The following is a 27,861-nucleotide window of genomic DNA, read 5'->3' as shown; positions in this document are numbered from 1 at the left end:
AACTACATTACTCAGAGGTGTGGAAAATCCACACCTCTGAGTGATGCACTTACAAGGACCTAACTCCTGGTGTAGGCAGCTCTATGTCGACAGGTGGGCTTCTCCCATCAACATAGCTACTACCTCTCGGGGAAGTGGCTTACCTACACCAACAGGAGAAGCCTGCCCGTCAGCATCTTCACTGAAGAGCTACAGCAGCGCAGCCTTTTAAGTGTACACAAGCCCTAATTCATTAAGCATTTGCACTACCTATCCCATCCACCAGCCCTAGTCAGATTAGTCTTGCTAGTGGAATTCTAGGGTACTGTCTCCTCTTCAACAAAATTATTTTGTCAATAGAGCAGATGTATGGTAGTTTGGGTACTTGAGGGCCAATTATGGCAAAGCAGATAACCCAGATTTAACTCTACGCACTATGTGCGAAGCCTGATCCTGCTGCCACTGAAATCTGCGGTAAGACTGGTCCATGACTGGGCCCAAAGAGATACAAATGGCAGTTTGTGCCCAGTATTTGCAACAGCTTGGCCTACAAAAGAAAGCACATGTTGAGGCAGCGCCCTTGCAGCCCACAGAATGTAATGACACTCCAGTAAAAACATTGTAGCTTGGTAATGTTTCATTAGCTGGTCAGCTGTAATGAGCACCCTCCTTTGATAGTCATGTCCTGAAATGCTCTGGCTGCCCTCGAAGAGTTTGGCTAAACAAGATGCTATAGAGATCAGGGGACCCCATCTTTTACAAACTGAAAGTAATAGTACATTTACATTATTGACATTACTGCAGGATTGTGGCCACAAATTAACAAGCAGCAGAAATTCAATCCATGGGCACAGAACCCCTCTTTTGTTCTCTCCACATGATGCCAATCACTGCATAAGATAATGATACCTTCAGTGAAACATGATGTTATTAGGAAATCAATGTTTTGTTTGTGCCATGGGTGTTCCTAAACCACTGTTTTTTCAATGTGACCATACGGGGATGACTCAAATTACTATGCTGCCAACACATCTGTTTCCTATATAATTTGTTGTTGCATTAAGTTACAAGAAGTTATTTTAACAAGTACTGAGGCAGCCATACATTTAACAAGTACTGAGGCAGCTCTGTATGTGCACTACAGAGCTTGCACTACAGTGTCTTCTAACAAGACACATCTGTTATTTATCTTATTCAGTTTAACATGGGCTCTGTGATAAACTATTCAGATAATGCTGGACTTGCCAACAAATAGGATCTTGTATACTACAGAGACCAGGCACGGTTCAAGCACTGTTATTTTAACACTTAGAGTTAAGCCAGCTTCTACCTGAATTCCATATCCTACTGGATGCTCTGCACTCCTGAAAAGAAGATGTTTCCCCTCATTGCCCAAGAGAAAAGGGGAAATGGCTTCTCACCACTCTGACAAGTCATCCAGATGGGGATCTCACTTTCTCCCAGCTGTCATATTCAGACCTTAACAAAGCAGCCTGGTAAAGCATGCATTGAAAATGGTGCTGTTGATTCATGTTCTAGTCATGGAATTCTTTTCTCTGATCCATGCTTCAGAGCTTCTATTAATGCAGGAAGCAAGGGCTGAGTTTAAGAGTGCTTTTTTGAATAGCAATGGGCAGCCCTCATCCAAGAAATGGGAGATTTGCCTGGAATTTAAGAAACCCAAGGATTACCACCCATCTCTACCTCCCGTGTTTCTGTTGTACATATTAGAGTCTTATCCTCATTTCACAGGCACAGGAAATACAAAATAAGACTTTGGGCAGTGAGTGAGATTGTCTGACATGAGCACTATGTCCAATTGTTTTTTCAAAAAGGGTCACACTCATGAATTGTTGGCCTTGCTGGTCAGTTTGGCAAAATCCAAGAACTGTAAGAATCATACAAGCAGGTGTTTGCGAGTCTCTTTCTATGGCAGGGTCTTCCAAAAATGCGAAGCCTCATGAGTAGAGACATTCCTACAAGTTCTCTCTCCCCTGCAAAGTATAAGATGGATGGAACATAGACTGATTCCTAAAATAACATTTTCAGAATAATATAGCTGGACCGGGCCTCCAAGCCAAATATCCCAGAACTTTGGACAAGTTTGGATCCAGATCCAGAATAAGAATCTCGGGCCTATTTCTTTGTTATAGCTTCCTCTCCAGAAGACATGAAAGGGCTACAGGAGTGGCTAGAAATCAAAGCCCAAAACAACACTTAAGTTTTCACCCACCCTCATCCCCTGAGAAAAGCATAGAAGAATGGAGATGGGGGCTGACCTTTTCTTTACCCAGTGATTCCTTTTATTTCATGACCTGCCAGAGACCTGATCCAAACAGAGAAAACCAGACACCTTTAAGATTTCCCCCCCATCCCCATACACACTTCTTTAAACCCAGGAAAACATCAGCCCTTTCATGTCTGATTTTCCTGGGAGGGGTGGGGAATGGGGAGAGGTGATTTTGTTTTCCTAAATCTGAACTCCATCAGGTAGAGAGAGAAACAGAAGGAAAGGGTTTACTGATTTGGACTATATACCAAAGTTCAGTGAATCGCAGTCCAAAAGATACAGAGAAAGGGAAAGTTAGAAAAGAGAGCCCTATGTTACCTTACAGCCAGGGTCCTCACCACTGATTCTGCAGAGTTTTATGGTTGTGTTGTTTCTATTAGATCTCTGTCCACATACTGCAGAGCTAAAGCTTAGTTAGGGTCTGATCCTGAGAGTTGCTGAGCATCCATAATCCCCACTTTCGCTAACAGGAGTTTTGGGTTCCCAGCAACTCTCAGGATCAGGCCCATAGCTCAACAGAGTCTTCAGGTTTACATCAGTATAAATATCCTATTGTTTTGGGGGCAGGAATGCTACTTACTTCTACCCCTTGGCTACAGTCTTTGTTGCACTCCCTACAATGAGATGAGCAAGAAGAGACTCTCAGATACCATGACGATTGGCATAGTTAAGAACCACATATAAATGGGTCTAGATAGATTAGACAAGTCCTAGTTGAGACTCAGAGGGCTCTTGTGTTCTGTAGTGTACACAGGAGTGTGCAATGCATCCATGCAGTAGAGGTTTCCCTGAAGGGATGGAACAGAAATGTCACCACTTTAGACCTAACTTCATCGCTCTGTTATACAGTGGGGAACAAAAGGTTTCAGAGGAAGGAGTGCAGTTCCCTGAGCTGCTTTCGGTGTTAGTATTTGCAGGACACAACACACAAACACCCTGAGGGTTTGGTTCAAATCCTTTCAAGTTTACCTTCAAGAACCTTTGTGTGTGCAGAACTAGCCTGCCATCCAAGAGAGTATTGGTTTCTTTGTACACTTCACACTTAGCCTGTGTTCCCATGGAGCATAACTGGGAGCTCAGCCTGTTAGCTTCAGATATCAAGCGTGTTGTTGATCTGTTTGCTTTGATCTGAAATGGACGTGAGCTGTCCTCTGGTTCTTCCCCTCTCAGTGGAGCACTTTGTGGTCGCACCAATAAAAGGAGCAGTGAATGATTTCCTTTCACGCAAGTGTGGGGGAGCCAGTGGCTGAGCCCCTTTGCTGGATTACATTCAGGAGTGAACAAGCTCTGCCTGCTGGTGTGTGAGTAGCAAAGGTATTTCCTTTTCCTGGTGTCTTATGGACACACTTGGGGGGAGGGAATCCTAAATCCCTGAAGGGAGCAGGGTCACTAACAGACCCACGCTTTTTCCAGGGCAAATAATCTTTTGTGGGGCAGATTGTGCTATTGAGGTACAGGCCTACATTGGTAGTGGGAGGAGAACTCGGGGAAGCAATCCATGAGATGGAGAGAGAATGATGGAGGAAAGGAGGCAGGTGGCTTCCTGTGCAGCTGCACAGGCAGCAGGGAAAGAGCCCTTGATTTGCTGAGAATTCCCACTGTTACTGTCTCCTCCCATTGCCAGCTCTGCTTCCTCTCCTTTGGGCCTCAGAATCCTCCACCTCATAGGGACATCAGTTTTCTTTCATCTACGTAAAACATCTTAAATCACAGCAGATTCTGAAAGGTCAGTTGTCTCTTGGTCAGTGCGCCTGTCATCTCCATAGACCTTACAGACAGACCTAGGGGTTCTCTTACCTCCTCTTAATTCTGCTCTTTCCTGGCTCCTGGGAAAGGCATCAAATGTATCCTGCTCTCTCACAGATGGCTGCCGAGAGGGGACACCTGGCACTTCGTGGCACTCTTTACACAGTTCAGATAACATTAATTACATCTCCCAGGGAAATGGCCACCTGCCAACCGTTGACTCAAGATTATGTGCACAGTGAATGGCATGCAGCTCCACTCTCTCTCCGCAGACATGTAGCTCACCCTGCTGAGAATAATTAATCGCCACTTTCCAGGCGTTCATGCACGCCCTCCTCCTCATCCGCCAAGACACATCACAAGCATCATCTAAGTGGGGGAAGGTGTGGTGTTGTGGTTAAAGCACCACGCTTGGAATCAGATGTTGAGAGTGACGACTCTGGCTCTGTCACATACTACTGGCCTAATCTTGAGCAAGTAATTTAACCTCCAAGTGAGTGCATGTCCCTATTGGTAAAGAATATTTGTTTGTGTCACAGGGGTGTTGCAAGGTTCAGTTTACTGAAGTGTGTAAAGTACTTTGAGATCCTGGGATGGAAGGTAGGAGGCATTATATTTTATTCATGATTCTTTCCCTCTGTGTTTTACAAAAGTATGTCTGGCTTTTTCCACAGGCAGGGAGCTAAGCATTCTTCCCACCCCATCCACTACACTCTTACACACATGCACAATCAGGACTTTCCTCCCTGGGCAAACATAGCAGGAGTGCTCTCCATTGGCAGGAAAAGTGAGAAGACACCAAATGAGGGAGATTCAGCAGCCCTCTGCACCCCGGGAATGGGAGTAAATGGACTCTCATTCCTATAACATTCAAAGGGGATGGGGTTCTCTGGAACCATCCAACCTGTCTTTCCTCCTTCTCCACACCCCTGCTGTAGCCTTTTAGCTACATCTTTTCTGAGTCATAATTTCTTGTTTCCAGTCACAGATCCCATTAGCAGATCACAGCCATTTTGCAATTATTGTCCACTGGGATTTGTTAAGTGTCTCACCGTGGAAGTGTTTAGTTTTTCTCCAGCAGAATGCATTTGCTAGGTCTGCTTGACATGTCTGTGACTCTGATTGAGTTCATTGCGTGGGACCCCTCTCAGTTGCAGTATGGAACATCTTAAGAGGCTTATCCCAATGGGGTGGAATTTTCATAAATAAATGCTCCAACCAGCTTGTTTTCTGCTAAGTGCCTCAGAGCAGCATCTGAAGTTGTCTCTGCATTTCTCTTCCTTGAGTAATCAGATTGTTCCTTAGGCAGGAAGGGCAGTGTGGCTCATTGATGTCTGTTCAGTTCCCTGTAAAACACTAGGCAAAGGAAGAAGCTTCCAAACCTCAGTTATGATGTCTGGAGAAGATTGGTTGATTCAGGGCTTTGTTAATAGACTATGGAACTATCCCTCAGTAGGCTGATGGATATTCTATGTGCAATGAGTGGCTGATCTCTCTTCAATTCCTGAGGTATCTTCATTACAACTGGCCCTTTAGTTGGCAGTTTCAAGAGAAAGTTGAACAGAATGGGCCCCACAGATGGAGCTACTCTTAGGGTATGTCTATGCAGCTGCAGCAGCACTTTAACATGGCTGTTTAGTCACGGCTGTAATAAAACCACCTCCATGAGGGGAATAGCTACCCATCCTGGGAGCGTGGCTCCCAGCACTGGAGCACTATCTACACTGCCACTTTACAGCACTGAAACTTACATTGCTCAGGGGTGTGTTTTTTCACACCCCTGAGTGAAGAAAGTTTCAGCGCTGTAAGTGGCAGTGTAGAGAAGGCCTCAGACACACATGCGAGGCCTTCTGTCAGAAGCCGAAGCCTGGATGGTCAGGTTCAGTGGCTAGAACCATAGGCAGTTGGACTTGAGGGGTTGAGGCAGCCAAAGTCTGGAGCCAGAGATCAATAGCTGGAGTCTGGAGCCTAGAGTCGAGCTGGAGTCAATAGCCAGGAACCATAGCCAAGGGTCAACCAGAGTCAATAGCTAGGAACGGGAGTCAAGGGTCAGACTGGAGTCAGTAGCCGGTAACCGGAGCCAGGGGTCAAGCCAGAGTCAAGAGCCAGGGACCAGAAGGATGGGCAAGGAAGCAGGAGCAAGGCAGAGTCTATCTCAGCAGCAGGTCAGAGATCTGCCTTTTTTCACAGACAACTTCCTGGTACTCCCTCCAGACTTAAACAGTAGGTCTGGATCAATCAGCAGTCATAGGAGGGGCTGCCATTTATTTCCAACATGGGTGGCACTTCCTGTAGAATCTGGTCTCGCAGGATGTATGGTGCATTGACCATGGCCCTGCCAAGGCAATCTGTTGATGATATGGAAGCACTGCCTACCCAGAGCCTGCAGACTGAGGTTCAAATCCCTGAATTCTCCCATCTTCTTTGAGCAAGAATGATGAAAGGAAAAGGGAGGTTAGTTTATTTGCCCCAATGAAAAGAAAGATAGGAGAGAAGGCAGCTATTGTCCCCAGGCAACAGAGGAAGGGCTAGATCCTCAATCAAAATGTGAATCACAGCTGTTTATTTCAGTCCCTCCCAGGGCTAACTGCATAAGGACTAAGCATAGATGTCAGTTCATATGCAGGTTTAGCAAAATTGACATGTGCTTATCTCTTCGAACTCTGAAGAACAAGTCAACTCATCTGAAGGATGGGTGAGTAGGTTGGCGGGTATGCACTATGCATACAGTGCTCAGAAAGCAGCAGCACTCAACAAAGCCCCCAGCTTTATTTCTTTCCTGACTCTTGTATTACAATAGAGTAGGATCTGAGCGAAAGACCATTTCCAAACTCTTTGTCCATATCATGCACCAAACGAGACCTGTGGATCCAAACATTTCTGAACTTGAGAGGAGTTTGAAATCTTCTCACATTGCAGGGGGTTTGGATTCTTCCCATCAGAGAGATACACTGGAACATAGGCGCTGACTCTGTGCAGTCCTGGAGCACCCATGGACAAAAATTAGTGGTGCTGAGCACCCACCGACAGCCAGCTCTCCCACTCACCACCAGCACCTCCCCCTCACCACAACCAGGTGTTCAATGGTGTGCAGAAGGCGCTGAGGGGGAGGGGGAAGAGCGGGGATGGGGTACACTTCAGGGAGGGGGTGGAACTGGGTGGGAAGAGGCAGGATGGGGGTGGAGCAGAGATGGGAAGAGGTGGGGCAGGGGCGGGGGGCAGGGCCTGGGGTGGAGTGGGGAGTTGAGCATCCCCAGGACCCGTAGGAAGCTGGCGCCTGTTCATTGGAGTGGCCAACTTGGCTCCAAACACAGCTCTGTGTCTGGGGTTCTGGTTTGGGCCTGTCATAAGTAGTTAGTTAAGGGTTAAGTTCTACCTGTAAAGGGTTAACACAGACCTGGTAAAACACCTGACCAAAGGACCAATCAGGGAAGAGAATTTGAAAATCCCAGAGAGCGGGAACTTGGGTCTCTGTGTTCTTTTGTTCTGTGTTCTTAGCCGTCTGGAACTACACCAGCCCAGACGCTTAATCAAGTCTGCTCATCTTTCTGAACTAATTTCTTCTATTCAAGCTAGTGAGTATTAGAAGTACTGGGTAATTTCATATAAGAATCCTGTGTCTGCAATTCTGTGTGTTTGTATTGATTATTCGTAATTCTGCCTGTATTGTTTGTACTGAGGAAAAGGGAGAAATTTCTCCAGAGATTAATAAGATTAGACCCTATGAATGTCTATCTTGGATTCATAGAGATTGTGTATTTTTTTTCTTTTTTTATTCTTTTAATAAACTCTTTTAGGTTCAGGACTTGGTTAAGTTCCTTACCTGTGGATTCAGGGGAAGGAAGCTAGGCGCCACTCTGTGGAGACAAGGGTTGTCTCCAAGCAGAGAAAGCAGGGAAGGGAGAGGGAAGTGAAAGGAATCTTTCTCCCTCTGTGATTTGATCTGTGCTTCCCCAGGAAAGTCTCTGGAAGGAGGAGGGGGGAACAGAGGGGTGTCTCGATTCACCGAATCAATCGAGTGGTGGCAGCGAGAAGGAAACCTACCCTAAGGGTTAGGGTGGGGGGAGAATACATGCAGGTCCCCATCTTTGAACCCAAAAGCTCAAAGTGGGGGTGAGACCCTATGACAGGGCCCATCTCTGCAGAGCAGTAACAATTCATTCCTGCTTCTCTGCTGTTTGGCCATCAAAAGCAAACCTTACCACTTAGCACACAAATCTCTATGTGTGGGTAAAATAACTTACCCCAGGTCACACAGTGAGTCTGTTGCAAACCTGGTCATAGAACCCAAATCTCCTGACTGTCCTGTGCCTTGATCACAACACTGTCCTTTCTCCTTCATATGTTCTACTCATGAAAAACAGTATCCTATCCCTGGAATTTCCTCCCTATCTCTGTCTCCCTACTCCTTGATGGTCTGCATTCTGGAGATCGCCTAATAGAGCTGGTTTAAAAATTTCCAACATTTTTCTGTCAGAAAATGCTGATTCAGTGAAATCAAACCATTTCACGAGAATGTATCAATTTAGTTTAAATTTTCAATGAAAAATTATCAAAACATTTTGTTTCTATAAAGTCAAAGGACTTCATTTCAACTTTATTGATTTCACCATATATTATATTATATTATATTACATTATATTTATTATAAAAAATGATAAAGTTGAAACAAAGCATTTTGATAAGGTCCTTTCACTGTTTCCTAAATGAAATTTTTCTGAATTTTCATTTTGCAGTAAATTTTGAAATTTCAATTTTTCATTCTGATCCAGGATGAAAGAAAATTTTGAAATGTCAAAATTTCCCATGCAATGGAAATTCTGAGTTTAAAGCAGCTTTAGATCCTATGTTTTAATATATTATACTTAAAGAACTACCAAGATGCCTAGAAAATAAGCAAAGCTTCTTATGATCTTTCACTGCTGTATCCCTGTCTTCCCATCCACCCTTACCCTATCGTCTTCCCTTGCTATGTTCCAACTGTAACTTGAGGAATTCCTGTGTTCCTGCCGTGCACACCTATAGTGCTGTACAGATAATCACACAGAAAGCATATTTGTGAAATGCTCCAGTTCATGGCTGGTTTTAAAAAATATACACATGACATGTCCCCCATCAGACAGATGTGAAATTGAGATTCCTTCCATCTGTCTCTCCTGGCCCTTCCAGGTGGGAGTCAGAAACCCCATGACTCATTTAAAGAGAGAAGAGGATAACAGCGTCCTGGCCATCATCCCCAGTTATAGCAAAATGGGTTCTAATGACCAAGGCATACGTGAGTGAGTGAAGGCTAAGCATGTCAGAGTTTCTCTAACTGCCTACACAATCATTAAGCTGCTGATATTTAACTTATTATTATGTACAACTATGTGAAATACCTTGTCTGAGTGGCACTGTACTTAACACTACATCTTACTCCACAGCTTCACAAGGGGCTTATTGGGAGTGGAGGAAGCCCTGCATTTTGCAGAATTGAGACCAAGTACCTGGCAGGATCATGTTCTTAACTTTGGACTGCTGTACATCCTGTATTCAAAACTAAAACATTTCACAGTTTCACAAGTGCCACAAACAGCTTCTAAAAAATAATGATTTCTGACTTTCCGTTCTTTCCTTGATACAAATTATTCATCACTAAAAGAGAACAGGCATAGAGCACTCTGGAGATGCGGGTCTCTCATCACCAAAAGTGTGTTATAAATTTGAATGCAGCTTTCTCTCCAGGGCTGGTTGGCCTGCCACTTGAAGCACACTCTTTGGCAATCAGCTGAAACATAACAAAGCAAATGCCAGCTAAGCCACTTACTAATTTATTGGACCTGACATCAGGGGGATGCAAGAGCACTTCACTATGCCGAAAATAAAGGCAAAGAAACCAAACACCAACCTAGAGCAGCCTGGGCAGTTGGCAAAGCTCTTTTTCAGCATTTACATTATTTCACCTTTTGTAAACATTTACATAGCACTTTTGTTGTCTTATACTTTCCAGATTGCTTGGCACGCCATTATCCTCTCTGCCAAAGTGCATTGCAGAAATGAGCATTGTACAGTCCCACTTTTAGTAATGATTAGTTCTGTTTGTAGCAGCATCAATGGGTATGAGCCCATTATATAGCTAAATCTGTATTATGCAGGGTAAACAGTTGAGATTGAAATTGTTTCATGTTGCTATTCAGCTAAGTCTGAATGCAAACATTGCCATTTACCATAATTAGTTTTACTTCCTGCCCCACTCCCTCCCTTCCATCTTATTCCTTTCATCATTTTCCTTTGCAAGGATGTCATACTTTGCTATTCAAATGACAACTCCATTCTCTGCAACATTCCATGAAACTCCCAGGGGACCAGAAAGGAAGGGCAAAGAGTTAAAGCTATCAAGGAAAGTAACAAACCAGCATGATAATTTTACTATATATAAAAAAATCTTTGTTTTCTGAAATTTCAGCTTCTTCCCACCAACATAATGATTACAGGTAGAAGACACATTGGACTCATCCATAATATGACCCTCAGCTGAGAATGTTCTATACAGGATTGGAGATCAGATGTAATCAATAGTTACCTAGGCCCTACACTCCATTAGATCAAAGGCATGTCCTCATAGAGAGAGCTCTTTTTCTGAGAATCGCACATTGTTTTTCGTTATCGTTCCAAATGACTCTGTTCCAACTTTCCCTAGTAAAGGAGAAAAAAAACTTTGATTGGCTGCTGCAAGTTCTCCTGGAGTCCTGACAGCAGAACTTTTCTTTCCTACCTTATCTTGTCTGTCAGGAGAAGAGTTGGTCAGGCAACTTTTTTCCATCCTGTGAAAATGTTTGAGATATCAAAACAATTTCTTGTTCTGAATTAGAATATAAAGTTAAAATCTGGAAAATTTTCATGAACTGAAAGTCAAAAAAGAAAGAAAAATGGTTTGGTTCAATTAATACATTTCATTTTGATAATTTTAAAATGTTTCAATTGATTATTGACCATTTTTAATTTGTTAAAAATTTACTATAGTTTGCTTAAATTAAAAAAAAAACATCATTTTGAAGTGAAAAATGAGAATTTTTAATTTTGATAATGTCAAAACATTTCATTTAAACAATTTTTTTTGAGTAAAAAATTAATTGAAACTGACACTTTTCCATAAAAAGTTTAAGTTTTGGAAAATCAGCATTTTCTGACAATAAATGTTTTGTCAAAAAATCCGTAAGCGCTTTAGTCAAGAGTCTTTGGTGAAATTGGATTATTTGTTTCTCTTCCTTGGTAATAGATTTGGGAATGAATAGCTTCTCTTTAAAATCCCCATTGATTGTATGAATGTCTTTACAAATTGTTACAATTTGTAAAAAGATAAGTTGTTCCCAAACAGTTGTCTGGATCAGTTTAAAGGGACATGGATTCTTCTAGCGTCATGAGAGAGGATGCTTCTGCAGGCATTTGAAGATCTGCAGATGGTGAACCTCCAGCACTCGAGGGTCAAAAAACTGACTGAAGGTGAGTTACTGGAGCCGTGTCATCCAGAAAACATTTGTTTTCAGGAAAATTGCATGGAGTAGATCCATGGATATACGCGACTTCACAGGCCTCACCATTTTGCAAATACTGTATCCACTTGTAACTTTGTGGCACTGATGAGGACAGGAGTCAGATAAGCTCAGACACCTATCTCTTGATCTAAAGGAGAATCTCTGTTAACTCTGCAGCATAGAAGCTACGATACAGACATAAGCTGTTGCAATGTAGTGTGTCTAAAAAAACAAAAGAAGGTTGGGGAAGGGAGACACTGTGTTCTCCAAACTCTCACTTCCCTCCTTAATGGTGTAGCCTTCAAGCCCATCCTGTTGACCAGTCGGTAGGGTTTTGTGCTTTCTGCACTGCCCCTCTCATTCCTTTCTTTCCCAATAGGAATTTCATGCTGCGGCTTCTCTGGCACCAGACTATCAACTCTGCCTCTCCCAGAAAAGTTAAAGCTATGTGTGGTTGTCTGAACACAGAACAAGTTTTAGCCTAAGTCTGTATCTGATTCTGGACTTGAATCTCAGTGTCAATATTCGTGATGCTGAAATGTTCATTTATATTTAGACTCTGTATGAATTGTTTTTTTTATTCCTATTCACTGAGATTTTTTTTTATCCACCTAGAACCCCTTTCATATGAACAGCCCATTTTCCCCCTTTAATTCTGCCAAACCTGGTGTCTTATTGATTTACTGAGTGAAGAAGAGTGGTGGATGTACAGGGCAATGGATGTTTCCTCCCCTTGGGAAGGCTGATAAATTCTACATGAAGTGCTTCTGTGGGAAATGTTTTCTCCAAGTGCTATTACAGTGGCATTGGAAGGAAGTATCATTTACTACAGCTTCATCTCAGATATGCATAATCAGAGAGATTCTTTGGTCTCAAGATTTCTCCTGTAACTAATGCCATAAATGTGAACTGCTTATGTATGAAAATGGCTTAAAGGGATACACAGTAACCCCAAGGCCTCAATCTGCAGCTGCTTCAAGGAAGTGCTTCTTTGTGGCTCCTTGATACTGGAGCCATTATGAACTAGAACTGACTGGCTGTGGTTCCAAAGGTCCATCTGGGAACTGCCAGAGCCCAGTGCACTTGCCTATGCCCCTTCCCTTCACGTGAGGAATCCACAACTGGGGAAACCTGCCTGCTTACCAGCCTCTTTGTGCCACTAGAGGAGGGGTCAGGATAGAGCACAATATTAATTTTGGAGCTTTCAGACTCATAATTTCATGGACAGATTAAGGCAAGAAAAGGCAAGGTTGTGGGGGCACCCCAGGGCTCCACCCCTGCAGCTCCACTCCCATGCTGCCATCTTCTTGGCCAACAGATGAGGGATTGAATCAGGAACCTCGAGAACTAAACACTTGAGCCTCCCATGCTGCCATCTTCTTGGCCAACAGATGAGGGATTGAATCAGGAACCTCGAGAACTAAACACTTGAGCTAAAGAGCCATAGACTCATATCCTGTATGGATCAGGCACTGAGGGTGACCTGTAACACTTATTCACCAGTGGGTTACACAAGCTTCCGTGCACACCCTCTCTAGCCAGTGTGACTCATCCTTGGCCTGTCAGAGGAAGAACAGAGTTCAGGCTCCATGCCAGCCCCATCTTTGGACTCATGAGACTGCAGACAGGGGGCTGGTTAGTGATGATTATCATGGTGTAATCTGTAACACAGAACTTTGTTCTCTAAGAACTGGCCTGAGATCCATCACTCAGTTCCCACAGGCCACTAAGCAGCCATCAGATACTTCAGGTCACTTCGTTGCATTTCTTATGGTATCATTAAAAAGGCAGTACTGAGTTTGCTGTTTGGTGTGTCCACATGGAGAACAATACCGTGTCCAGTATATCTAGAATCCTTGGCTGTAAAAGCATTACAAGAGCTAAACAACAATTTTACTCCCAACCTCCTTCACTTTTCATTGCCAAGTACAACTCATAACTGAAAGACAGGAAAATAATTTGTAATTCAGACTTGCCCCCAAGAATTCTCTTTCCCTCTCTGCTTCGATGTGAACTTGAGAACCAACCAGCACCCTTTGATGTTTACAACTACTTTGTCAGGAGTAATCTTGCCTTTGGTTTGGCTCTGACCCTTTGCAGGCAAGAAAAAGTACCTTGTCCTTCCTCTGTAAAGGGCAGAGAGCAAATCTATGTGAGCAAAGCACTGGAATAATGAAGCAAATTGCAGCATATGCCACTTGAAACAAAGACAAGACATTGACACTGACTCTCCTCTCTCACTGGCTTGGCATGTTGGAGAATTGGGCCCATCATTTTAGCCTGGTAAGGAGGTTGGAATATATTGAAATGAGTTCCAGGTGAGTCAGGAAATAGACCTTAAAGTTTCCTTAACATTTTAACAAGACATGATCTGACTTCAAGCCTCTTTTGTGTGCAGCTTTGTTTAAACTCTTGCTAAAGTTTCCCTTTGTTGGTACAGTCCCTTTCACGGTAATGTGAAGGAGTGAGGGCAGAAAAAGAGAGTATGTGTAAAAGCCTATAGGCTCCCACCTCCAACATAATAAAGCTCTGCAGATCTAAGCAACTTGTTGCCTTTCCATGTTCCATGTCTTGGCTGACCGGGTCATGCTGCTTATGTAACGCCTTGCTTAGTGAGGGCACTGACTGAGATGATTGACAGCCTCTGCCTGTCAAAGGACCAAACTGGCACAATCCGCTACAGGGAGCTTTAAAGCCTTTAAAAAGAGTCGAGTCTCTTCTGCTCACAGGAGCCCATTAGTGATTTTCTGCTTTTGAATCCTAGTTTAGGAGGTACCATTAGGATCCCAGATAACCTTATCATCGACGTTGAAGGGATTTAGTGAGAAACACTCGCTGTTTGATTCCCTTCTCACCACAGTAACCAAAAAAAAAAAAAGGCAGTTAGAATGGAAAATATTACCTCAGTGAGGATTCTGTGGGATTCTAAAGCTTTAGCACATAGCATTAAGAGTGTGAGATATTGATTATTAGGTACTAGAGGACAACGTATTAATAATAGAATATCACTGTTTAATCAGACAGTGTATAATAGGTGAAGTGTCTGATCACAATGTGATAGCAAGTCTCTGTAACAGAGGTGTCTCAAATCTGCAGTGGATTGTAATTAGATCCCCTGCCACCCCCCGGTCTGGTGTGATACTCTTGCCACTTCTGCAATTTTTGCTGTCAAGATTGAAGAGTCAAATGAGGCCATGTCTGATCTTCCACCATAACCAGCGTTCCCTGTGTCTTGTTAACATTGTCAGATCCTATCAGAAAAGAGACACAAATGGCTGCAAAAGCCCTCTGCCTGATTGCTTCTGCCACTACTCAGAAGCACAGGAGCAGAAGAATGTGGCATCATTGCCTGTTATCTTTAGCTAGCACCAGCCAGGACACAGAAGATCTATTAGATTTTTTTCCTTATATACTGCTGCAACTTCCAGAGTTCACCTAATGTCATAAAATAGCAGAGAGAGATTTTTTTTTATATCCAATTACAGGTTGCCTCTTTCAGGTGTTCATCAAGATAAATTGCAGCTGCTGCTCTGTTGCAGTGGGGTACAGTTTAACAGGGACCAAGCACTCCCATGCCACTGTCAGAGTGTCATATCAGAACATTGTAGGTTGTATCTCAGTTGCTCATTTCCTGAGAGGTTGCATGAAAAAGCCTCATCTTATCACAGAACTATAACTGTAACCTAGATCTCTGCCCTCCACCCAGCTGCAGTGCAAAGCAATCAGGAAGTTACCCTAATGGGGCATTTGGGGAATCCCCAGTGGCAGAAAGTCATTCTAGCAGGCTCTATAACACATACTCCCGGGCACAAGAGGGCATGTCAGGGCCAGAGCTGCCCTCTGGGGATCTCCAACCAATGGAAAGTTCCTTTGGGCTGTTCTGAGTTATGCTGAAGGTTTTACTTGATCACAGCTGTCCTCAGGATCAAAGATGCAGAAAGGTGGCTCAGAGCTACTTTTCTCCCCCACCCTCCTCATGCACGTATGCCAAACAGAGCTCGGTTTGGCCCTCTATTTTCTTTTCTTCATACTCTTGGGACCTGGTCTCGTCTCTCTAAATTGGTGTATATCAGGAGTAACTCCATCAAAGTCAGTGGAGTTTCACTGGTGCAAAACTAGTGTAAAAGGAGGATCAGGCCCTTGATCTAGCATATGCTGAGCTCTGAATCCAAGCACACATCTGAATTTTCCAGCTACCTTCCTTCTCTGTTTTTGGACAATCCTAAACCACTGATCTGAGCTTTGAAGTGGAGGAAGGGTCTAAAAAATACAGATCTGGACTGTGTGGTTTGGGTCCTTCTCTGCACTGCATAAAAAATGGGGCATCCTTGCCACCCGCCCCGCATGTTAGAGATTGTAATGACCCAGTAAGAGTAGCTAGATTGTGCCTGGCAGATGCCGATGAGTGAAGGTTTGGATTGCATAATTAAGTGTGTGTGGCAGGCTGCAGACAGGGATCCTTGAGTGGTGATGCTCTGAGCTGGGGCTGTGTAAGCTTCTGGGATAAAGCAGGCTCCCTTTTTGATGTGACAAGCGTGTTTCATGCTAATTTTATTAAGGTGACCTCCCTTCAGGCCTGCAGCAGGTCCCCAGGTCTTTGCAGTAATTATTATGTCCATGAAGTTCTTAAAGACGAATTTCTCCATAAGGCAAACTGGAAAAATGAAATCAGAATTTGTGCAGGATAGAGCTCCCAAAGCACCTAACGAAAGGCTGGTGCTGTCTCAGTAAACAGTAATTTCTTAGAGCCATGTTCTGCCACCATTGCTCATGCTGAGTAGTACTTTACTCCATGAGGAGGCCCATTGATTTCATGGAGCTCAGAGCTGGGACTGTGTAAGCTTCCAGGATAAAGCAGATTCCCTCTCTGTCCTCACAAGGATATTTCAGTGTAAGGGTGGCAGAATCCAGACCTTTCTTAAAGCTGTGAGGGTCAACTGTGAGAGAAGATCTGAGTAGCCCTGATTCTCCTAGTGCTGCATACTTTTTCATTTTTGTCTTTCTTCCAGTCTTTCAGGATAGAGTCTTATTTGGGTCCTTCAGTCTGGGCGTGAGGCAGCATATGCGGCTTTTGAAATGTTTGCACATACTGCAAAGGTCTCTTTTTGCTGTTATCTTGCCAGGGTGCAGCTGAGACTCCACGAGAGAATTTAAGATCAAAACAACTTTCATATTTGTTTCCTATTCTTCATTCAGTATCCTGACTGGAGCCTCTTGGGCTCTGTGGTGGGGTGTCCAAACCTCACACTGGAACGGAAGAGGTTAAAGAGCTGCTCTTGGGCCCAAGCAGCCCCACCTCACCTACAAAGCCTGCACAGGCCAGAGGAGGAGCAGAGTAGCTCAGTGACAGGCAGATGATGGAGGTGAGCAGCCTGACACTCTGAGCTCCTGAGAAGGAGCACTGGAGGACTGTTTGCTGCCTGGATATAGTGAGCTGACCAAGCCGGCAAAGAAGGCACTGGTGACTCTTTGAAGGTCATAGTCTTTATCTTTGTGTTTTAGTTCCTTACTTTACTCTGTGGGAAGAGAGGGGACTGGTACGAAGTGATCCAGGGGGACAGCTACATAGCACTGATGGGTGCAGGACTTAACTGCCTACCATTGGGTCCCCGATTGGAGCGTGGTGGAGAGGGTGGTTCTGGGCTCCCCTACCAACCACTAAAGAGGGTCAACTACAGAGGCCTGTTCTCTGATGTGGGGAACTTAGTTGAAGGAAGAAAATCCTGATGAAAAAAGGGTCTGGGCTGTAAGATCTTAACTGAAGAGGAGGAGTCCTGAGTCCTCCTGCTTAATCCTGAAAGCTCCCCCATTGTTGGATTCTTTATGCATACCCTGAAAGGGACAGGCTTGAATATGTGACCTGGCTGGAAAGCAAAGACAGTTTACTGCAAAGTAGAGTAGCAGTGAGAAAGGGGGTTGCCCGGGAAAAAGACAACATGCCACATGCCCATCTATCCAGTAGGTGGTGCTGTGGGTGAGCAACCCCTTTGCAGGCCCCTGGGATGGTGATTTCTCAGTAGCCAATGAACCTTTACAAAGCATTAGGATAGAACTCTAGAATGAATTGCTTCATCCTCCGAGAGTAACAGAGGCTAAAGTTCACTAAAGTTCAGGGAGAGTCAAATGCAGCTATGTTAGATTCTAAAACGAGACACACACACTGAATGGGGAATTCTTCGCTTCTGCTTGGTTTTAGGCACTGTCATTCAAGTTGATCCAGACTGAAGCACAGTGTTTTCCTGGGGCTGTGTAGTGATCCTGTTTTCCTGATGGGAAAACAGCCCACACAGATGTATTCCCATCTGAATCACATCTGCTAATTAGAAAACACTGTCACCAAATATTTTATTTGATGTCATGAAAAGTCATTTTGGGTGTTGTACCAGCGTTCACACATTTTGATAACAAGCATGATAACATAATACAAATTGGTAAATGCTGGTTTAAAACACAGTTCACTAATCAGTATCGTTCTAGCTGAGATTGTGCTAGGATTTTCACTGTAAAACGTCCCTTTCAGGATCTCTCTCTCATTATTGTGCCTCCATACTTCAATAGCAACTTTAAAATCACACATTCTGCTAAGATCCATTTCCCCGCCCGTCTGGGGCCAGTTCCATACACCAGCATTTGCTCCCTGGTAACACTGTTTCACAGAATGATACAGTCTATGGCAGTGGTTCTCAACCAGGGGTACACGTACCCTGGGGGTACTCAGAGGTCTTCAAGGGGGTACATCAGCTCATCTAGATATTTGCCTGGTTTTACAACAGGCTACTTAAATAGCACTAGTGAAGTCAGTACAAACTAAAATTTCAAGCAGACAATGACTTGTTTATATTGCTCTATATACTAAGGAATGTGTAGAAACAGATGGAAGGCAAACATCCTGGACCAAGACGCACTCTATATACTACATACTGAAATGTAACTACAATATTTATATTCCAATTGATTTATTTTATAACAATATGGTAAAAATGAGAAAGTAAACAATTTTTCAGTTACAGTGTGCTGGGACACTTTTGTATTTTTACATCAGATTTTGTAAGCAAGTAGTTTTTATATACTACATACTGAAATGTAAATACAATATTTATATTCCAATTGATTTATTTTATAACTATATGATAAAAATGAGAAAGTAAACAATTTTTCAGTTACAGTGTGCTGGGACACTTTTGTATTTTTACATCAGATTTTGTAAGCAAGTAGTTTTTAAGTGAGGTGAAACTTGGGGGGTACGCAAGACAAATCAGACTCCTGAAAGCAGTACAGTAGTCTGGAAAGGTTGAGAACTACTGTTCTAGGGGGTGAAGATTTGCTGAGCAGGACAGAGGGACTCTATGGGAACGGAAAACCATTGTAAATATTGTAGTGCCCAGGTTTTGGGTTTTTTTATGTGCTGAATGACCCTTCTTAGCCAGATGTGTGTGTTTGAGGGGAGAGGCCAGAATGTTCCCCTTCTTAGCCAGGTTTGTGAGGTTATGCTCCCCCCTTCTTAGTCTGGGGTGTATGTAGTTCCCTTTTAAGGAAAGCCAAGCACCCTATCTCTTTCCCGATTTTGTGGGATCTGGCCACCTCCACCTTCTCCTCAGTGTCTGCCTTCTCACTGTGTTGTCTTCTCCCCTCATTCCTGGAGGGGAGTCAGGTCTTGGCTGACATTTTCTGCTCATGGTGCTTAGGAAAAGACCAAGACCAGATTGTCATCTTCATTTACCAGACAACTGCTAGGAGCAGAAATGGACCAGGAGACTTCTTGGACCTGTCTAATTGTCCCTGTGTTCACTAGTAGGTGCAAGTTTAACAATTCAGGGCAACTGCACTTGTAGTTCCCCTCAGTAGTCCACCAAGGGCACCCACTTTTAGACTTCTGGCTTCAAGACATCACTTCTCTTGGGGAAAAACCCACATCTTTCTCCCTCCTGACCAGGGAATCTTTAAGGCTGCACAGTTTTCTGTTGACACAGATATTCCTCAGCAAGTCCAACTGCCTAAAGAAGCCGGCATCTATGCTTTGCTTTCTCTCTGAAGGCTATGAACTATGTGATTGCCAGCAGTCACAAGCTACCACACAGCTCTTTCTAAGTAAGCCCATTTATTCTTAAAGTGAAAGCATTACAGAGAAAATCTATTAAAAATAATAAAACCCTACACACATGCTAATAAACTTAGCAGAGGTCACCCCAGCTCCAACTTTGGGTTCTGGTAGATGTCAGTCCTTCAGAACCCACACCTGAGTTTTCCCCATGGTTACAAGTTCATAATTATCTCAGATTCTGAACCAGAACACAGGCTGGGCAGTTCAGCCACTTCTTTGTACAGCTTGGGCCTTTGATTTCTGGTCTCTGGGAAGTTAATTAGCAGACAATGATCCACTTCTCAGGGCATAGCTTCAAAAGGCTGGATTTTTGCATAACCAGAGGCGGGGAATTTGCATTAATCTCTCCCTAGGTATTTGTCAGGAAAGCCACTTCATACTTATTGTCCCAAAAGTCTATTCTTATCTAGCCCACTTTCAGTATAGTCCTTTGAACTCCCAGACCTCACATCACATCTTCCCCCTTAAACAGGATACATGCAATCCCCTCCCACAATAATACATAAACTTCGCATTTAATAGAATGAACCCCAGAGATACTTAAACTTGATTCAATAAGATCCTAAGGATATGCAGGAAATTACCATGTCTGTCACAAAGTGCACTTTGGTTCATATTCAAAAGAGCCATTATTCAGAGCTAAGGGATTTCTGAAGTCCTTTCCATCCTCTTATGGGTGTTAATCATCCTTTCCTTGGGCTTGTGTGTTATTATCAGAAAACTTCATCATGATGAAAGGCTCTGAAAAAGATTTACCTGGCCCTCATGTAGGGATCTGAGTTTGGGTCCTGATCTCCCGACTCAATCCCTGGGGTCCTCCCTGAGGGGGATCCATCTCTCATGAAGAACTCTACTGAGAAATGGGAAGGACAGAAGGTCAGCATGAAAAGCCTTTGAAAGGGAATTTTTAAAGTGGGAGGGAATGAAGGTATTGCAGAGGGCATCCCCCTTACCTTCCAAAAACAAATGGTTCAGAGAGGAAACTCACTATACGTGCTAATTTTAATAAAATATTTCCTTTCCTTTAAAAAGCACCCCACTTCCATACAAGATACAAGGCCACTCCCATGGGAGTGAGAGCTGCGGTACTGGTCCTACACTTTTCAGAATGACTTTAATTTTGTGATACTTACATTTTAAATGAAGATTTGTATGGTGAATTCATGTCAGTGAACACGAAAGTACATTCCCAAAATTCAGTAAGGACCTGATCTAGGAAAGCATTTAAGCAGCTGCTTAACTTTAAGCACATTAATTTGAAATGGATTTAAAGTTAAGCATTTGCGTAATTGCTTTGCTAATTTGATGGAGGGGCTATGAGAGCAGTTCACCTTTGGGAGGACTGTACCATTATTGCTGGATCCTTCCCTGGGGCCAGTGATTCAGGAGAAATGTGGAGTTCTCTATGTGAGGTCTTTGTTCACCCACAGAAAGAGTAAGTGAGAGAGAAATAGGGAGGAAAAGAGAGAAGGGAAGAGACAGAGGTGGGAGGGACAGTAAACTCATCAAGTCTCTTAAATGCTAATTCCATTGGAAGAGCAGTCAGTAATATAGACAAAATCGCTACAGTATTCCCTTATTGTAAAGAAACATGTTACTGCAACCTCCTGCCATCCCCAAAGCATTAGCAGGAGGGTGGACCATTAAACCTCCATACAAAAGGTTATTAATCACAAGAAGACCTTGAACATCTCCTGCATTCCCTAAAAAAAAAACAGTTCACATTCTGTTCTCCTCACAGCCTCATTCTGGTTGATCACTCTCACTTGTGTATAAATAAAAATATAGTAATTCAGGAAGAACCATAAACCTCTTTCTGAAATAATAACTTGCAGATACAGTTGAGTGGAAATAGGACACCTATATACCCTAAATTTGATGTTTGGTTATCAATGCAGAAGGTATATAGAATTGTTCCAGGAAATTACACTGTCTGGAATGCCTATATGGGTTTTTTCAAGTATCTCCTAGGTGCATCTTAAAAACCATGATCATTAGATGAGATTTCTGAATTGATACAATATAATATAACTCATGCTAATATAATGCCTTTTATGCATTGCATTGCCTTTCTTTTTTCAAAGGAGTAACACAAAGCCACACTCATTCATGGGGAAAAAAGACGGGGCTTAGTTAAATTTAGGTTCCAAAACTTGAGATAGAAAGGCTGATGTGTCCGTAGATGGACATATAATGAACAGTTGCACAATGAATTCAGATTAAGGGAAGGCATGAAAAAAAAGTAATTTTTAAAAAGATCTTCAAGTTCCATTTCAGATTTGTCTAAAAAGGAAATTGAGAATCCAGGAAAATGGAATTTTCTGTTGCTTAGTGTCATTACATGTAATATTCACATGATGTTACAGTAATATGCACCAGACTCCTTTAGAGGTATGTGTAGTCTTATCCTGAGTGTACTGAACCTGCATCTCATAGATTACTGAAGGTTCTGCTTCTCTCTTGAATGTTGCCATATTTGTATAGCTTGTCATGCCAACAATATATCATTGACCTGTATGTGTAGCTGCTTGTGAAGCAGCAGGGGCAGATGGAGGGGTTGTGCAGCTAGGGGAACAGAAATGTCAGCAGAAGCCAGGAGCAGATCCATGAGTGGCAGCAGTGCAGAAATATATTCAGAAAGAGCAACAGCATGGGCAAAGGTAGGAATAGGAGCAGGGACAGCGGATGAAACAACTGTCAGCAGCAATGGTTTCTCCTCCCAGTCTGCTCTCAGACCAGCTGCTACAGGCACTCTTACCTCCCTGAGCCAGCCCCTACGTTGAATACATGAGGTCCTGCTGCTGCAGCAGTTGTTATTGATGACATTACTAATTTATTTAGCAGGCAGGAGTATTTGGAATGGGAGGGAGCATTCATCTGTAATGTTCACATTCCCCCTCTGATATAGGCTGCCCTTGGCAATGGGCCTGCTGTTAGTCTCAAGCCTGTTACAAATTGTTATTTGTTTCGTTCCGCTGTTTAATCCACTTCTTTGGTTTGAATTGCTAATTCGTGTGTGTCAGAAATATAAAACTATTGGTTTGGTATGGTCCCTGAGTTGCCATCTCTGCACAACACCTGAAGTGCCATCTGCCACCTTGTTTTTAATCATTTCATTTACAGCAACATATGGATCTGGAGGTGAGGGGGAGGGGGTTGTGTGTATGTTGTTATGCATGCTAGTGTATGCTAACTGCTTGGGTGTGGTTGTATTTGTCTTTGTCCAGTGTTTGTGAGCAGGGTATGTATCTGTGTGTTTAATTTCATATACTCATCTATATGTGTGCTGTTCTGTCTACTTGTGTTTGTGTGTATTGGACTGTACATGTGTACCGCTGTGTGACTGCATCTATAGCTACTTGTGTGCTAGCCACATGGAAACAGTTTTTTTGCTCACAGTTGCATCTTTCTTTGATTTTGTTTCAGAGTCTGTTGATCTCAGGAGCAGTAGCTGAGCCTGTGCCCCACTCATAGGAGGGCAAGGGCTGGTTATCCCCTGACACAAAGCCCTGTTTCGCTGTCAGTATTCAGGCTCTGTTTTGGTCCTAACAGGGTGGGGTGTGTGTCTTACAGTCACTTAGTTATTTTAAAAAGTTGCATGATCCAATCTTGTCAGGAGTCAGTTGATGTTACAGGGATAAGCCAATGCTTAAAATGGTTCCAAAGGTTCAGTCATGTTTGCCAATGGAGGCAAAAGACTGGGTAGAATAAAGTTCTGTCCTCTAGGTTATAAGCCCTAGATGGAGATGTCCTAGAAGATGATAAAACACTGTCGTGTCCTATATCCACACCCTCAGAGGTGGGAGCCACATCGCCTCTTAATAACACTAATAATAATAGTTCAGAAGGTACAGACCCAGTCAGTTCTTAGTGGCAGACTGACAAGAACAATGTAGGAACTGGTACTGACGATTCATTTGGCAGCAATCTTTGTTCTTTCTCATAGCTCATGCCACTAGGAGGTGCTGGTTAGAGAGAGGTACTGTCCTTCAAATGTGGCATAAAATCAAGACCCTGACTGATTGCACTTATTGAAGATTTCATGGCAGTTTTTGCAAGTGCAGTTTTGTCACTCCCAGAGCATTTTCCAATGTAGTAACTATACTGAGCCTTCCTAGATACCCCATCCCATTTGGACACAGTATTCTTCTTGCAATTCCTGTCCTAAACTGTTATATGTACTATTATACAGCTGGCATATTCCACCCTACCGGTGCCCCTCACATCAAAGATTGGTAGCAGTAAAAAAGAGGCAGGCCTACCCCCCTGGGAGCCGTGATTGATTAAAGAGCAGGCACAAGCAGAGAGAGGACCTGATCCAAGTATGCTGTCAGCTAGGGGACTTAGAAGAAATCTCTCCCCTGTCTTCTTGGTGCCAGCCCACCTCCTGTCCCCACTGGAAAGAAGGAATGCCGTTCTGAGAAGGAGCACAGTCCTGCCCAAGTGGGGACAAGAGACAGGCACTGGGACATTTGACTGACATGGGGGAGAAGTCATACACGGACGCATGTGTTGTTGATGCTGGAGGGAGCATCATCTCAGGTAGCATGCTGGGGCCATGGCTGCAGCCAGGCCAGAAGGAGCAGCCTAGACTCAGAACAGGAGTCCTGACCAGTTTGGCAACCATTGGATACCAAGCAATGCCACAGAGACTGGGATTCATCCTCCCACCACACACAAGCACCAGTCATCGGTGCTAGGGCAGAAGGTACCTAATTTGGGACTAGAGATTGGGGCTGATGGGCTTTGGACTCAGGTTAGAGATAGCACTCCTCTGTATATTTAGGCAATGGGGGTGCAGTACGGTCAGGGCCGGCTCCAGGCACCAGCTTATCAAGCAGGTGCTTGGGGCAGCCACTCCGGAGCGGGATGGCACTTTCAAGGATTCGGCGGCAATTCGGTGGAGGGTCCCTCACTCCTGCTCAGAGCAAAGGACCTCCTGCTGAATTGCCACAGATCGCAATTGCGATCGCGGCTCTTGGGTTGTTTTTTTTGGCTGCTTGGGGCGGCAACAGGGGCGACTCCAGGCCTCAGCATGCCAAAGGCGGCAGGCAGACTGCGGGAGGTCCGCCGAAGCCGCGGGACCAGCAGCCCCTCCGCAGGCAAGCCGCCGAAGGCAGCCTGCCTGCCGTGCTTGGGGCGGCAGAATGCCTAGAGCCGCCCCTGGGCGGCAAAACCCCTGGAGCCGGCCCTGAGTATGGTGTGCTGTTGCTGGGGGTGAGGGGTAAGATTGACTTCCACAGGGTCCCTTGTTTTGATCAAAGGTTTGTCTCTGCTCATATAACAATGTTGTAGAGTTGTGTGCAGCAGTTTCTGGAGCTAATTCCTCTCTCCTTGAGAGTGTGGCAGGGTACTTTGGGGTGGGGGTAGTGGGAATCAAGCAGATTGTCTCAGAGGCATATGGCTTGGCACTTGGGATCCACGTAACAAACCCAGAGTGCCCCTGCCATGTTGCCTATCAGAGGTGGATGAAGTGATTCATGGGGAGTGTTTGTGTAAAGTTTGTCAAGATATTTTATTTGGACAGTCCAGCAAAGACTGATATTCTTGCTTTATTGCAGTTTTTACAATAAGCTATTTTATGAATGGTAGGTGGTGGTGTGCGGGATTGTACTTAAAAGAAATAGTTCAAATAATAAATACTTTACTCCTCTGTTTGGTATTTGCTGGCACAGGAGTCTCAGAAAACAAACAAACGGCTAGCTCAGCATATCATTATTTGTTTTCAAGATTTATGGCTATAAAGCACTGATATTAATTGTATGATAATATTCTTTGAATGCAAGGATCCTATTTACTTTGTTACACTTTCTCTACACTGCAGTTAATAACCCACTGCTGGACTGTACCAGCTGTCTCAGGCTCGCAGGGCTTGGGCTAAGGATTTGTTGAACTGCAGTGGGATCCTTTGGGATCAGGCTGGAGCCCTACCTTCCCCCCCTGCAGGGTGCCAGAGCTTGGGCATGAGCCTGAGCCCAAACGTCTACACTGCAGTTAAACAGGCCCTTAGCCTGAGTCCCGTCAGCCCGAGTCAGCTGGCACAGGCTTGCTCCAGGTGTCTAACTGCAGCATAGACATCCTCTGAGGCCACAGGAGGGTTTGAGGATCCTCTGTTTGTCAAATATGAGTTAATTCTTCTGTCAGCGTGTTACTGAATATTTGTGTCTGCTGTTAGCATCAGAATTGCTGTTTTGTTCAGAAACAGATAATCCGAACTGACTCTACCGTCAAAGGTTAAGCAAATAAATAAATAAATAGTTTTAAGCCATTATGTGCCTGTAGTGGGAATATTAACTCAGGTGTTTTATGTTAATCAATTAACATAATCACTATAGAGAAATGCTGATTATGAATAGAGAGTGGGTTGTGGTTTGTTATTTTGTTTAAAGCTAATGGCTTCTAGACCAATCTGTAGCCCAACTTCCCTCTTGTTGAGAGATATTCAGGAGCTGAAATATTTTAATTAGAACTGGCCAGGAAATGACTTCCCTGTCTTGGGGAAAAAAATAGGATTTTGAGAAGTTCTCTCATTCTGAATCGGGACAAAAATTCTAAATTGCAATGATTTTTCGTGAACCAAAAATCCAGAAAACCTTCAGTTCAGGTCAATCAGTGTTTTGTTTTCATGATTTCAAAATGTTTCTTTTCAAATTTGACCTTTCTCTTTTTTGAATGTTACTATAAGTTAACTTTCAAAACAAAAATCTATTTTGAACCCCAAAAATGGAAAACTTTGTTTAGAAAACATCAAAATGAGATGTTTCAATAGCTTTGAAACTTTTTTCAATTTTTTTTCAAAACAAGAAATTTGAAAGCGACCCTTTTCCACAGAAAAATTGTTTTTGACCAATTGAGAAACCCCTTCCCTCTTTAAAACCACTGCATGTTTTTGAAATGATTGTTTGACTTGGTGAGCACACCTAACATCACTCCCTTGTTGTTTGAAACTGCCCCACCGACCATGCCATCTAAACGCTCTAGAGGTGCACCTGCCTGGAGTAGAAAGGAAGTATTGGATCTTCTGGCCCTATGCGGAAAAGAGGCGGTACAGCTACGGACCAGTCATAGAAATGTGGACATATCCAAAAAGATTTCACACAAGATGCAGGCAAAAGGGTATGACAGGGATCAGCAACAGGGGCATGTGAAAGTGAAGAAACAGCAGCAGGCATACCACAAGGCCAGGGAGGCCAACAGTCAATCTGATGTCAAACCGCAGACCTGCCACTTATACAATGAGTTGTACACCGTACTGGTGGAGATCCCACCAGCACCCCACAGACAACCATGGATACCTTAGTGGAGCCCTTGACAAAGACCCCTGCCATGAACATCAAGGAGGAGAAGGGACAAGAGGGGGGGTCCAGCTATGTAGTGAGCCAGGATCTTTTCAAGACTCCACTATAGTCTAGTGAGCACTGCCAGCTGAGCACAGACAAGCCAAGTTAGCAGGACACGGATCTCTACTTTTCATTGTCTTACTTGTGCAAGAAGAGGTAGAGGTACAACAGAGGGAGAGTTATCTGGTTTTCATTCCCCTCTAGAGTTAGGCAGGGGAGGCAGGGAGGCATGTGGAGCAATTTATGTACATAGTGATGACCCTGGAATCCTCCTGAAAGATCTTGATTAAACTTTCATGGAAGTACTCTGCAATTCTGTCCTGAGGGCTTCTGGTGATGGCTGCCTTATTTCTTTGTGGTAGGACACTTTCCCATGCCACTCTGTGATGACTTCGCTAGGGACTGTTGCTGTGCACAGGCCAGGTGCATGTGGCTAAACATGGTTTTGGGACACCAGGAGCAGCTATGTTCTGTGCCTTTGTGACACTCAGGAGTGAGATCAGCTACAATCACCACCGCCTGTGGAAAATAGTTCCAGTACTCAGTGCATTGCCATTATCCAGGACACAACAGTCATCTATAATCACTGGGCTACCTTCTCACTGAGGGTACGTCTACACTACGGGATTATTCCGATTTTACATAAACCGGTTTAGCAAAACAGATTGTATAAAATCGAGTGCGCGCGGCCACACTAAACACATTACATCGGTGGTGTGCGTCCACGGTCCGAGGCTAGCGTCGATTTCTGGAGCGTTGCACTGTGGGTAGCTATCCCGTAGCTATCCCATAGTTCCCGCAGCCTCCCCTGCCCCTTGGAATTTCCGGGTTGAGATCCCAGTGCCTGATGGGGCAAAAATCATTGTCGCGGGTGGTTCTGGGTACAGCCTC

At 43.9% G+C, this 27,861-nt stretch overlaps 2 protein-coding genes across 2 annotated transcripts in view; both read left to right on the top strand.

Annotated features, from left to right (window-relative positions):
* Positions 1-27,861, top strand: part of C9H8orf48 (chromosome 9 C8orf48 homolog) — a 203,734-nt gene that overhangs the window by 78,650 nt on the left and 97,223 nt on the right. The gene's annotated exons all lie outside the window — the stretch shown is intronic.
* Positions 26,592-27,861, top strand: part of LOC120371387 — a 115,085-nt gene continuing 113,815 nt past the window's right edge. The window contains exon 1 of the mRNA XM_039487069.1: positions 26,592-26,879. Coding sequence (XP_039343003.1) covers positions 26,592-26,879 — 288 coding nt within the window. The remainder of the gene's footprint in view (positions 26,880-27,861) is intronic.

The sequence above is a fragment of the Mauremys reevesii genome, linkage group 9, assembly GCF_016161935.1.
Source record: "Mauremys reevesii isolate NIE-2019 linkage group 9, ASM1616193v1, whole genome shotgun sequence".
NCBI lineage: Eukaryota > Metazoa > Chordata > Testudines > Geoemydidae > Mauremys > Mauremys reevesii.
Note: the sequence above shows the minus strand (reverse complement) of the source record. Positions and strands in the feature narration are given on the sequence as shown.